The 13797-nt window shown below is 39.5% G+C and overlaps 1 protein-coding gene across 1 annotated transcript in view; it reads right to left on the reverse strand.

Annotated features, from left to right (window-relative positions):
• Positions 1 to 13797, reverse strand: part of ELOVL2 (ELOVL fatty acid elongase 2) — a 61682-nt gene that overhangs the window by 25542 nt on the left and 22343 nt on the right. Inside the window, exon 2 of the mRNA XM_089516722.1 lies at positions 7017 to 7080. Coding sequence (XP_089372848.1) covers positions 7017 to 7080 — 64 coding nt within the window. The remainder of the gene's footprint in view (positions 1 to 7016; positions 7081 to 13797) is intronic.

Raw genomic sequence — 13797 nt, forward strand, 5'->3', positions numbered from 1 at the left:
GTTTTGTTTTTTAGTGATCCATGCCTTCTCATTATGTGGCCTAAGTACAACACTCTCAACTTTCTCATCTTCCCAAGGAGAGCTCTGGTCTGATCTGTTCAAGAACCCATTTGTTTGCCTTCTTGGCTGTCCATAGTATCCTAAGTACTCTTCTCCAGCACCACATTTCAAATGAGTTGATTTTTTTCTCTGTCTGCTTCCTTCAATATCCAGCTCTCACATTCGTACATGGTAATTGGAAATACAATCGCCTAAACAATTCTGACTTCAATGCTCACTTGTATGTCTTTGCTCTTCAGTATCTTTTCCAGTTCTTTTATAGTTGCCCTTCCCATTCCTTGTTTATTTCTTATTTCTTGACTGTAGTCTCCATTCTGGTCAGTGTTTGATCCTAAATATGTAAATTCTTTAACTATTTCAATTTCCTCGTTGTCTAGATTGAATTTGTGTATTTCTTCTGTGGTCATTATTTTTGTTTTCTTTATGTTCAGCATCAGACTTGTCTTTGCACTTTCATCTTTGACCTTCCTTATTAACTGTTCCAATTCCTGAATGGTTTCTGCTAATATTATGGTGTCATTTGCATATCTTAGGTTGTTAAAGACACATTACATCATAACCATGCCAGAAAAAGAACCCGCTTTTTTAGGGTTCTTTTTGCTGCGCCAGGGAAGCGCGCGATTTGTCCGCTGCGGTTCCCTGGTGCAGCAAACACGGGTGCCGGCAGAGCGCAATTTTTGGATGCTCTGTAAAGTGCCAATGTTGCTTCCTCCTACCTTCAGTCCTCCTTTTTCTGATTCTAATTCTGCTTTTCTTGTGATGTTTTCAGCATATGTTAAACAAGTAAGGTGATAGGATGCAGCCTTGCCTGACCCCTTTGCCTATTGGGTACCACTCTGTTTCCCCAAATTCTGTTCTGACAGTAGCCTTTTGCCTTGGTACAGATTCCTCATCAGGACTATCAGATGTAATATAAAACTGACTTAAGGTAACATTTCCCAAAAGAGGTCAGGTGCAAGAACACACTATCATGTTCTTTTATTTCTCATCATACCCCCTGGCAAAATACCTACATTTGTAATAAAAAATCAGATTCCCAGTTCTTGCTTTGTGCTTTGGCTCAGGAGAAAATGGAAATCAGTGACCATGACATGAAGTAATATGTATCGAGGAATTTGTAACAGGGTGGCATTGAAAGATTCAGTGTCAAGTCTGTTCTAGCCACACAGTTTGCTGACCTGATTATGATTGGCAAGTATTAGAAACAAAATCCTCTGTATCAGCCTTTCCCCTACCTGGTGCCTTCCAGACAACAGCACCCCTGACCATTTCTCATGAAAGTGGGACTGACCAGCCCAAGTATCTGGAGAGTACCATGGGCACAATCATGCATTGTGCTTGCAGGGGAATACTTTTCCACTGGTGTAGTTCCAAGTAGCCACTCCTTCAAGTCCCCATGGAGGTAGCTTCCATATGTACTCATTGGAGTTCCAGAGGGTGATGGCTCAAACCAACCAACCAACCAACCAACCAACCAACCAACCAACCAACCAACCATTTGTTGCAGTTACAGACCAGCACAAAAGAGGGTGATGAGTTTTCTGGCGGCAGAATTCCAACAGAACGCTGCTTTGGCACCCATTCCCACTAAATAGTTGTGGGAATGCACTCTGGCATTTGAAAGCCAGCATATGTCACTGATAGGATTCCAGGCCCGAAATACTTAATTTTTAATTTATATTGGCATGGGACTCAAAGCAGCTTACAATAATTTAAAATAAAAGGTTAGCTAATCTCTTAGTTTATGGAAGTAACCAAAAAAGCCCCCAAACAATTAAACAAGATTCTACAGTACTCCCTCTACATTTGCTAGGGTTAGGGGTGAAGGACCCCCACCACTGTGAATGTGGAAAAACTGGAAATAAAAAACCACTATTCTTTTTAGAACACCTCTCTAGAAATCTCCAGGTCCTCTAGTGCAACCCTATGGTTTTAACATCTGCCAGAGGTTGATCATAAAATCATGGTGGAGGATCTACAAATACCTAGAGAAGTGTAGCTCAACTATATGGTCAACTTCTGTCAAAGTTGTGTTGGAGAACATAGAGATTCTTATAGAGAACGCATTAATGAAACCCACAAAAAACAACCAAAAATTAACTCTGCCCCCCCAAACCCAATGCTCCAGGCTGCTAACAAATGAAAAACACACAAATGTTTAACATTAAAATGTAATCAAATTGTCCATAACATTAAAAATAATTTAAACCATGCAATTTAAATGATAGAAAGTAGTTTTAAAACAGTGCAACTGAAAGCAATACAACACCCAAGAGCCCATCACCTTCCAGAAGAAGCAGTGAAAAAACAGAGTAGATATAATTTTTTATATTAATTCATCATCAAGTACAATGGTTTCTTACATCCCATATGTGAATCCTGATGATCCCATTAAATGTACTCAGAACTTTAGTAGCTTTCTTTTTTTGCTATAGATAACAGAGGAAATATTTTCACAACTGTTTCCTCCTGGGGCACTGAACCTTTATATCAACTTTCCTTCATGAGAACTATCAACACCTCCATACAAAGACGCAAACGCTTCCTTTTAAATGAACACAGTAGCATCCACTCAGATAAAGTACCTTCAGAAATAACATGTACTCAAAGGCTTTTATTAGCCACACCAGTGCACAGAAACTTCAGTTGTATTGCTGGACAGATAAATAAATTAAAAAGGCTGAAACTCTGGAAAGGCAAAAGTGGTACTATTTTCTGAAATACTCACAGAAAAGAATAAGAGTTTTTATTCTGGAAAAGCAAGTACAGTATCAAATCCTTATGCTTGATAGAATGTGGGTAATGCAAACTGAAGCCAGAGAGGTGTTTAGATGCCAGGATTGGACCTCTATGGCTTGCATAATTCCTTGTCCTAGAAGCAGAGTAAATTGTGCAAAGGTGTAAATACTTTTGGCACACATTATGTAACTGTGCTGACTTTGTACAATTTATAGAACCTGTGCTGACTTCATATAATTTATAGAACAGTTATTTGGGGCATGTGTGGAACAGACCTTATTTTATTTGTTTCCATATGCCTTCTAGTCAACACTGCTTTATGATGACCCTACCATAGGGTTTTCTTGGCATGATTAATTCAGGGGAGGTTTGTCATTGCATTCCTCTTAGGATGAGAGTACATGACTTGCCATAGGTCACCCAGTGGATTTCCATGGCTGGGTAGAGATTCAAACCAAGGTCTACCAGAGTCCAGCATTCAAACCATGACATCATATTGGCTCTCAGCTTAACCTTGTAATTGCTGCTTTTGCTACTGCAAAGTACATGTTGCTTCACTATTCAGTGGATCTCTTGGGCACTCTTCTCTGACAAAGCAATGGCTTTCCCACTGATCTTTTCATACAGCTTGGTTAATATCTGGTTTGTAGCAATCCCTGCAATAGTCTCGAAAACTAGGAACAGAGACAAGCCTTGTCAAATCTATGATAAATCTTCTGGTAATTTAGAGCACAGCTTGCTAAAATTATTTGTAGACTGCAACTCCAAGAACCCTTCAGTCAGCATTGTGAAATATTAGTGGAGCTTTTTTAAAAAAAAAAAACAAGAAACAAAAATTACCTTTCCAAGCTCAGGTTCAGGTAAATTGGCATCCAACCCCTTGGAAGTCTTTAAACAGAGGCTGGGTGGCCATCTGTGGCTAAGTGGGGTATGCTTTCATTGAGATTTCCTGCATGGCAGGGGGTTGGACTGGATGGCCTTTGTGGTCTCTTTCAACTCTGTGATTCTATGATTCAATGATTCTAACTCATGAGACCATGCTAGTTTGGAACCTAAACCTATGCAAGACCAAAGCTACCAGGTGAACACCCTTAGTTGGATCTGGTCAGCATAGTTCCTGTTCTCCAAGTCTGTAGTATCTTAAATTGTCAAGTTCTAAGGCTCCTAATATACATGGAGGGGATACCAAAGCAATAATCAAAGAGGTGCCATTCACTACTCTACTTTTCTTCTTTTAGTGTTTTCCCTCCCCTTTAAATGTTAAGCTTCTGCTGAATGTTTTTGTTTAAAAATCATGACAATTTAAGTGGCCAAAAAGATTTAAGTTTTAAATGCTGTGAATGTTAATGTAGCAAAGCAGAGGAAACAGTCTTCTTATGAGAATTTCATTTGACATGATAGCTGTTTTTATCTATTTACACTTGCAGAAAATCAAATCGTATGAAATACAGATATCAGGAAACAGGCAAGTTGTTTGCTTCTCCTACTCATGCTTGCAAAGAGTAGCATTCTAAATTTGCATCCACAACCTTCTCCAGATAAATGTTTTATCCATGAGCTTATGGGCTTCATAGCTAGCCTACTAGACTGAATTGCTCTTAACAGTTTAAAATAGAAGGGATATGTAGGACCATAACAATCTATTACAGTAATAGTACAAGGAAGTGTAATTATGTTAGGCTGTTGCAATTAATATTGCTTTTATAAATGCATGTTTGACATACTTAATACCTCTAGAGTGCTCAGTCTATACAGTACACACCACTCCAGCTCCACTGATAGGAAAAACAGAGTAATACAAAAGTGATGTTATGCATTCAACTTAAGAGTGCTCCAAAGGGATGGCAGAAGCACCTTTTGGATTTTCAGTCATTTATTGCTCAGTTCCCCTCCATTTTCCTTGTCCTCCCCAAATACTTGTCTCACCTTCTAGCAAGAGTGGGACAGATTCCACAAGACCTTTCCTTTTATCTCTCCTGCATGCTATCAGATCACATTAGCCAGATGACAGGGCCTCTCTTTATAATCAAAATACAGGGTTACTCAACTGAAGAAAGATTTATGCTTGGGCCAGTAGATATGTAACATACTCAGTTATAAAGCAAAGCAGCTAGGGTGACTGTGACAGGGTGATATAGATGCATAAGACCATAAAAGATCGGGCTATGCTCTCTGGAGGATTATGGGAACTTTAGTTTCACCTTCCAAAAAAACTTTCCAAGCACTTTGAGTTAAAACTGTGACTCCCGATGTAATGGATTTTGACACTTTCCAGCTGCAACCCTAAATATTTATCTGCTTATTTATTTACTGCATTTCTACCCCACTCTTCAGCCAAAAAGGCTCTCAGACCGGTTTACAGATAGTTAATTAGATGGTTCCCTGCCCTCAAGCTTACAGTCTAAAAAGACACGACACACTGGAATGGTTAAGTCCATTGGACTCAGAGCAAATTAGTCCTTTGTAAATATGTTTAGGATTACCCTCTCAGCGCCAGACTGCTTAAACATAAGTAACTATAGAAACATGATAGAACTGGTGTGGCACTTCAAGGAGTATCATAGTGAGGGTACTTGGATGGTTAAACTAACTCAACAAATTTATCAGAAACTGAAAACAGAAATCTTTATTAAATTCATGAACATTCAATTCCTTGCTAGCTGAAGATGAGAGGAATTGTAGTCTAATGAGGACAGAACATATCTGGGGGACAAGGGGATACAGATTGCTGCCACACTGCAGAATTAATGCAGTTTGACACAGTTTGAACTGTCATGGCTCCATCCTATGGAATCTTGGGATTTGTAGTTTGTTATGGCACCAGAACTCTCTGAAAGAAAGGGCTAAATATTTCACAAAACTACAAATTCCAGAATTCCCCAGCATTGAGCCATGGCAGTTAAAGCGGTATCAGTCAGCGGAAAAGTAGAGGATGGTATGGTATGAGTAAAATTAATTTTTAGAAAAAAGATCCCAAGGAAAAGCCTGTTTCCAATTCTCTGTGTCTCCAAGCAGAATGAGAAGGAATTACCCCATTCTTTCTCAACACTAAGTGGGCTCTTATAAGCCAAGAGAACACTTACAAACAGCTAGGAAATGAAACATGGACTTCTGATCAAGGCAGTCTTAAATTTCACACTGTGCTTCCTACGCTTCCTACACTCCCTACTGCTCAGCATGTAGAAGGTAAAAGGAAGGAATAGGCAATGGCATAACGACAGACAAAATTTCAACATTCAAAAGAAACCATAGCCCAGTACAGACTGGTGCCTTGCGCCAGCCTGGGGCCAGTTTTAGGGCTCAGGAGAGAAGAGCGTCTGCACAGTCCCGAGCCCTACCGCACTGTCTGGCACTATCATGGCTTGCCCCTGTCCACACGAGGGCTGTCATGATGACATACATATGACGCAGCATCCAAACGGTGCCGCATTGCACATACATCACCGGTGCGTGCAGAGGCTCCAATGGCACCTTGGGCACATCCCAGAAAGAACCCTCTGGAAGCGGGTTCTTTTTACTCCTCGCAAAGGCCACACTGTTTGGTTGGTGCGGCCTCCATCCAGGGTAAAAATGGGCGACTGCAGGCCACCCTTTTGGGGTGGTCTGTCAAGCTCCTATGTCATATTTGGAGAATTTTTCAGACAACCTATTTTACTGTACTATGCTTACAGCTAAAAAGATCCCTAACTTTTTCTGTTATTCACAAAACCATGATGACTTTATTGGTCCAGCCAAAATGAACAAAATATATGTTGCAAGCATTCAAAGCTCCACTAGCTTCTTCATGAGGGAAAGGTGTTAAAAGGAGAAGGGGGAAAATATGATGATGTTAGTCACAGGTCGGCATTTTGTCAAGATACTGTTTTTTTTTTTTGTTGTTGTCAGTTAAGATGGTCCAGATGAATATCCATGTAGACAGAGACCACTCCCCCTTCTGTCCATGTTTATACTGGGAAATAAAGCATCTTAAAGTCCAGGAAATAAAATTAAATCCTATTAACAACACAAAAAGATACTTCCTTTCAGATCCAGGATGTCTCTGTCCTTGTGAGGCTTAGAAAATGCTATTTTGTGCACTTTGGTTGATCCCATAAAGGTATCACTGTTTTGTGGATTTTGGATATTATTGTACTTGGCTATATGGCCAACACAGCTACACCTAGAAATTACTGTTATGTCACTGAGGAATCTGACAGCTCCAGGAAAAGTGCACCTACCTCTAGGTCCAAAGAGATAGTCCACAAACTCATTTATTTCTCGGTCAAAAGCCTTCAGCTGCTCCTAAAAAAAAAGCAGAAAAAAAATAGTGTTCATTTTTACCCTCTCCTCATCTGCAGACTTGTGCAACTATGATAGCTAATGGCATCCATCTGCCTAAATAACTTGGCTGGATTTGGGAGCTGTTGATCTTGATTTGGGCAAAGACTCCATCTGTTGCTTTGCCTGAGGCAGCCAGATACTGTATCCTGGATCAGCCCAGACTGGGGAAGAAAAATCACAAGGTAAGGTTGCTACTTTTCTGTTGTAAATGTGTGTTTGGCAGACCCGGAAACATATGCTGGGGGGGTGGGGGGGGGAATAGTAATGATGGACAAGGTGATGGGCCCTTGGGTTGATCCAGAAGGGTCTAGCAAAATTCAGTACACCAGCAAATAGCCTTGTGTTACCATGAAGACTGAAACATTTATTACGATCGACCCTTTCTTAGATTGGAGCTCACTTCATCAGATGGCTGATGTGTTCTCTTCACTTGATAGGTGTGTTACTTACACACATTGTCATGTATACATATGTGGAATAACTATTTACATGGCAAAGAAATTTAGCAGTTTAATAAAGCAGTTTTATGAAAGCATAAATGTATGCAAAATAATGAGAGTGGCCATTCTCAACTGCAGTAATTGGTAATAATGTCAATTATCTTAGCATTATTAAGCAGATTATAGGTTCTGGGACAAGAAACCATTGTACCCATTTAACCTCAAATTCAGACTTAAATGTCATTATTACTTCTTATTCAGCTATCTCACATTGGGTTCTCCCATTAGAAATTCTAGTTAGAGAACAGCAGTTTTCATGTCAGTAGCAGAGAGCCGATGGAGATTGTAAAGTTCTATTTTGTTTCTGAACATTGTCTTTTCTCTCTCTTTTTGGTTGTGTTTTCATTAGAGATTCCACTTATACGTTTTTATTACTTTTCAATACTGATGTGTTCCCCCCCCCCCTGCTCCACCATTATTGCTATTTCAAAGCATCTGCAAATGTTCATCCTTATTGGCTGACTGAATCAGCTGCCAGCATGGGAAAATAAGAATGTAGGTTCAGAGTCACTTTCTGCAGTGGCAACACAAATTGAATGGCTGGCAATATGACATGATCAAGGGCAAGACACCAAAGTATTAGTGCCAAAGCTACAAAACAGATAATATTATTTGATGTATGACTGTGAAGGCTTGTAAAATCATTATACCATACAAATATGGACATAAAACAGACCCAGGAAGAGCAACGTGTGACCCTCTGAAAGTTATTGGACTACAATGCCCATCATGTTTCACCATTACTTAGGCTGTCTAGGCCCAATTGGCATTGCAGTATGACATGAGGAGGGTAAAACATTGCTAACCCTTGGAACATGACATTACAAGGTGGAGACAAGCCTGATTGTGGTTTCCTACTGCATCATCTGAGGCCGTTTGGCTGCTATTGAATCCCCTGTATGGACACAGATGAATTGCATAGGGTTTGAATTGCATGAATTTCATAGTTGTTTTTTTCAAGGCAAGGAATATTCAGAGATGGTTTTGCCACTTCCTTCCTCTGAAATATAGCCTACAACATCTGGTATTTGTTGGTGGTCTCTCATCCAAGTTCTAAGCAAGGTTAACCCTGCTTAGTTTGTAAGACCAGACAGGATCTGGTGCCTTTAGGGTATTTAGGCCCTGGACATAACTACCTATCTAATATTTTACAGTAATAGATATAATGGAAACATATTCAGCAGTAGCTATGTTGGGCATGCAACAAAATACAACAATGTAAATGGAATTTAAAATTTACCATCCTGTCTCAGTTCCCACATGGCCAAAAAAGGGGATTGGCCTCTGCCTGCATTGCAATCCCTGCAGAACAACTGAACAGAAATAGAAACAACATCTGGTACAAAATGTAGGCCTGTGACTCTAACATCATCACTTTTCTTCTTCTGTGTGATTTTAAACATCTTTTGCCTGATGCCAACAGAATTTTCAAGGCTTGCATTATGTATTTTGTGCACTGTGGTTGGCTAAAAAGGTATAATGGGAGAGTTGTCCCACATAAGATGTCACCTACCAAGCTGCTACGTGAAGTCTCCCACACATGCCTATAAAATGTGCTCCGCACTAATATTTTTAGGGGATGCATATTCTGCAGACGATAGGGATACATAGATTGTAAAATCTGCATGTACAAAAGCAAAGGTCAGGGGGTATATGCCCCCAAAAATACATCCCATTGAAGATGTAGTCAGAAAGATGAGAAACCATTAAAGTATCTTTGAAAGATGTAAGAAAAGTGTGTGTTAAGTGTATGTATGTACACACACACATCTATCTATTCATCTGTCCATCCATCCACAAACAGTATAAAAGTCAGCCACAAGGATATATAACTAATCCTGGAACCCACTGAACATACACTATGTGTAGGCACAGAAAGACAAGTTCATCTTGAGCCTGATATAGAGGCACCCCTAGTGATTCTGTTCAAAGGTTGAGGCGTACTAAGAAGGGACATAACTTTAACAACAACATGAGCAAAGTATGTGTTTGTGTTGTGTGCCTTCAAGTCATTTCCAACAAAATGTGCAATGCTTCCACATACCTTGGCAGGGGGGATGTCACCATTTTTTAAAAGCTCAGCATTGAGAGGCCTTTTAGAAATAGAAGCAAATTGTTTTTGTTTACTTCCTGATTTTAAAAGGCCTTTGTTGGCCTTAAAATGGGGGCTGGGGTGGCATGGGAAATGGCACCCATGAACTCTTGAGATTGTGGAAGTATTTTGATTTTTTTTAAGTAAAAAAGCAGGGGAGGGTTAACCTCTCCAGTGTCCTGTAGATCACTCCAGGCAGTCACCCCCTGAGTGATCTGTATTTTTAGGGGCCTTATTATCTTTTTTATGACAATTTAATGGGAAGATGATTTTTAAAGTAAAGATCATTCATCTCACTGAGCCACCTTCTATTGTTTCAGTTTTCAACTGGCTGGAAGTACCTGAATGAATATGCCCTAGCAATTTAACTAAAAAGGAAACCAGCTATATAGTCTATACTTAAAGCTTTTCTACCCTCAGCATACAGCCATGGATGAATTCATCTAGTAATAGTTTCAGTTTAATGTTTACTTATGCTCACTTCCAATTCTGAATCTAATTTCAGTTCCATTCACTGGACAAAGATATTTTAAATGTACAACAAAAACATAAAACTGGTGTTTCTGAATATTTTTATATTGCAAGGTAAAATGTATCAAGATACTCTGTTCAGGAGACTGGGTGGCTTTAAGAATGAATACTTTAAAACAAGGAAATGGACTAGGAAACATGAATTATAAATAATAAAAATAATAATGGAAAATTTCAGCTTTAGCTTATTCTTACTGTTTCTTTATAACAGAGGAGCCATTGTCTAAAGTTTTTATACACCATAAAAAACCCCTTTGTACAGTTCTCCGTATGTGCAAAAGATGCTTGAATTTATTCTTAGGTTACATTTCATTCATTCCTTAACCTTAGGTTACATAAGTGGTAGTAATTACATAAAACAGACATAATGTCATTATTAAAATTAATTAAAATCTTGATGGCCAAATCTTTGCAAGCACCTGTAATGAATATAAGTTGATTGGTTAGAATTGCTCTGACTGTGAAAGATGAGAAATGGAAAAGAAGAACTGAGAGTGAAGGGAATATCTTCACAATTTACATGGCATCCCCAAAGTTTGGCATTGCATTCTTTGGTTCTGTACTTGCGTAATAAAATTATTATACTCCTCATGGTATTTCTTTAAAAAGAAAAATGAAATGTTTGCAATGGTTGCTTTGTTGATAATAAGTCAAATATGATATAATTGCTGTGATTGCATTGCTGCCTGATAGTGTAAAGACTAAGGGGCTGTACAGACAGCCCAAAAGGAGCAGCGTCCTGCTGTCCCTTTCAGCACCGGATCGGGGCTGCAGCAACTGCATGCCATGGTCCTGATCAGGCGCTTTGCCGTCTCTAAAAGAAATGGCAAAATGCCACTCCTTTCAGAGTTGGCAAAAAGGTGTTCTTCCCGTGGCAGCAGCACTTTTCGTTACTCCTTTCGGCATGCGTTGTATAAATGCTGTGCCCAAGAAGCACCATGATGCCACCCACTATGCAGGTGAGTTGGCGGCATGATGCCAGCATGAGGGCGGTGTTGGGGTGTATGTCGTCCAAATGTCATGCCTCCATGCTGGCACTTCAAGCCAGTCTGTACCCCCCCCCAAAAAAAAAAAACACAAAGTTTTAAACAAGGAAGTCCCCAGTTCAAATGCTACTTCCGCTAGGAATTCAGTGGACACACCCTTAGGTTACATATTCACTCTCAGCCTCAGTTTCTCCATCTGCAACAGTAAGACACCCTCAACAACTACTGCTGTCATTAGTACAGCCTTCGGTACTTGCAACTTGACTAGACTATATGTGGTTGCTTTTAGTGACTTGCTTTCCTTGTGGCTGGTAAGTAATCATAGGCATACTCCTACTATAGTAATAGTGATTCAAAATTCAGACTGTAACTCAGAGCAAATTCACTAGCCTACTGAAATGCTAGTGCCACTGCTAGTGCTGCTACTATTATTGATTTCCTTTCCAGGACTGCTAACAGGATAATAGCTAGGTAGTGGTCAAAGATATAGCTGTATAAGTCTGGACCTGTATGCAAAGGGATCTTGTAGTGCTCTGAGACTGGGCAAAATAAAGAAGTTGGTAGCATAAGCTTTCATAGCCTTAAGTCTACAAAAGCTTATGCTACCAAGTTCTTTCTTTCTCACAGCTAGGTAATGTGTGTGAAGTGTTTCAACAAGGAACAGCCCTACCACTAGGCAGGGTGAGACAAGACTCTTCAGGCAACAAATTTTGGGTATCACAAGGACTGCAATTGGTTAGGTATTTAATTTGTTGTTGTGTTTTTATTCCCACTAATGTGGAGATAGGATTGTGAGATTTTCTGCCTCATGTGCCAAAATATCACGAGTGACTTTAGGTAGTGAATCAATTTAGGTACTAGGTACCATTTTCTGCCCTACCTTAGCCAAGCCTTGCTTTGAATATTTGAAAGCTCTAGACAAATAAGAATTATTATCAACAGGCACCATTACACATTTCAGATTTTATTTTTCTATCCACTTTGAAAAAGAGCTGCTGTTGTGCATAATTCTTTGGAAATCTCACACATACTAGTAATCTGTTCTCTACTTCTAACAATATGATGCAACCAAGTCACATCACACAGGTTCACATGCATCTACAAAAATACAAAGGATAGTTTTCAGATCTGAAACATTACAAATCTGATATCATACTTCCTTGTAACCAGATAGAATATATAAAGAATATATAAAGAGAAATAACGAGAAAGTGAGGAAGGCTGTTGGCTGGACATTCTGGGACTGCATACATTCCTCAGGGGGGAAATCCTTGGCTGGAATTCTGTATCACCTATGTAACTATGTAACTACTATAGTTACATGGCTACATTGTGTATCCTGGCCCAATCCCAGCAATCTGCAGGTCTGGGAAGCAGCTGACTGATATTTCCATCCCCATCCATGAGTGACAGGCAGAACCAGGTTTTCTGTCACAATTCCCTCTTGCACTAGAGATCAATCGTATGAGAGGAGTTGGAACATCAGTCAGTTGCTTCCCAAATGACAGGGAAACAGACCCCTCTTGATAACAGAGGCTGATGCCTGGTAAGCAGGGAATACATAAGGATTATGAATACAAACCAGTCATAAACACATATCTGTCATAGTGAATTCCAACTCATCTCTCATACATCATAATAAGTCCCAGAAGTTGCAAATTAGAAACTAAGGCATAGGTATGCTAGTGAAGAAATTTTGCTACAGTTATGTCTTTCTTTCTGGGTTAGTTTCAGAACTCATCAAACCTTAACTGAACACACAGGAACTGAATACTTACTGAACAGTTATATATAAATATAATATATAAAAATAATCTGGAACGAAATGTTATGCAACAGTAGGACTACTTCACACTTGACTGAGCATGTAATATCTCCTGAGATATGCAGGAGAGGAAAGAGAAGGTGCTTTGTACCAAAGAATAGTAACAAATATTTTAAAATATATTTGAAGGAGTTTTTTTTACAACCACCTACCTCAAAATGTGTCACAACCTATTAAGATCAAACAATGAAGTGCTCTAAGAGCTCTTCTTAAACACTTGTTAAAAAGCCCAAACTTTTCTGGACTAAATTTTTGAACAGTGCCTTTGCATCTAAACAATTCTCACCTCTCTCTGAACTTAACAAAAAAAAAAACCCATCTTAAATGTATTTCAGGAGACATGTCTGAGGAGGAAGATGCTACTGCCTCAGGGTAAATCCAGGAGGCAAGGTTCTTGTATCCAGTTCTCCTACTGCCAAAAGCAGAAGGAAAACAGCCTCCACTACTTCCCATGATCATTTCCCCACTCTTCTTGCCTCTTTCCCTGCTACTGTTGCTTCCCTCCATGCATCTTTTCCTTCTCTCTGCTCTTCTTGCTGTGCGGTATTGGTGGGACCACTATTGTCATCTGCCTGCACCAGCTGCCATGTTATCTGCCTCAGTGTCTTATCAATATGCCTTTTGTGAAATGAACACTGGACATTGAAAAAAATGTGGATTTGAAACAGGAGTTTCAAATACTTCATCTCAATTGTGTGCTTAAGATCCTGGGCAGGTTACTTGGAGCATCATGAGTTTGCTCTT

This window comes from Sceloporus occidentalis, unplaced genomic scaffold (genome assembly GCF_023333645.1).
Source record: "Sceloporus occidentalis isolate IW3139 unplaced genomic scaffold, rSceOcc1.0.p SCAF_3, whole genome shotgun sequence".
Taxonomy (NCBI): domain Eukaryota; kingdom Metazoa; phylum Chordata; class Lepidosauria; order Squamata; family Phrynosomatidae; genus Sceloporus; species Sceloporus occidentalis.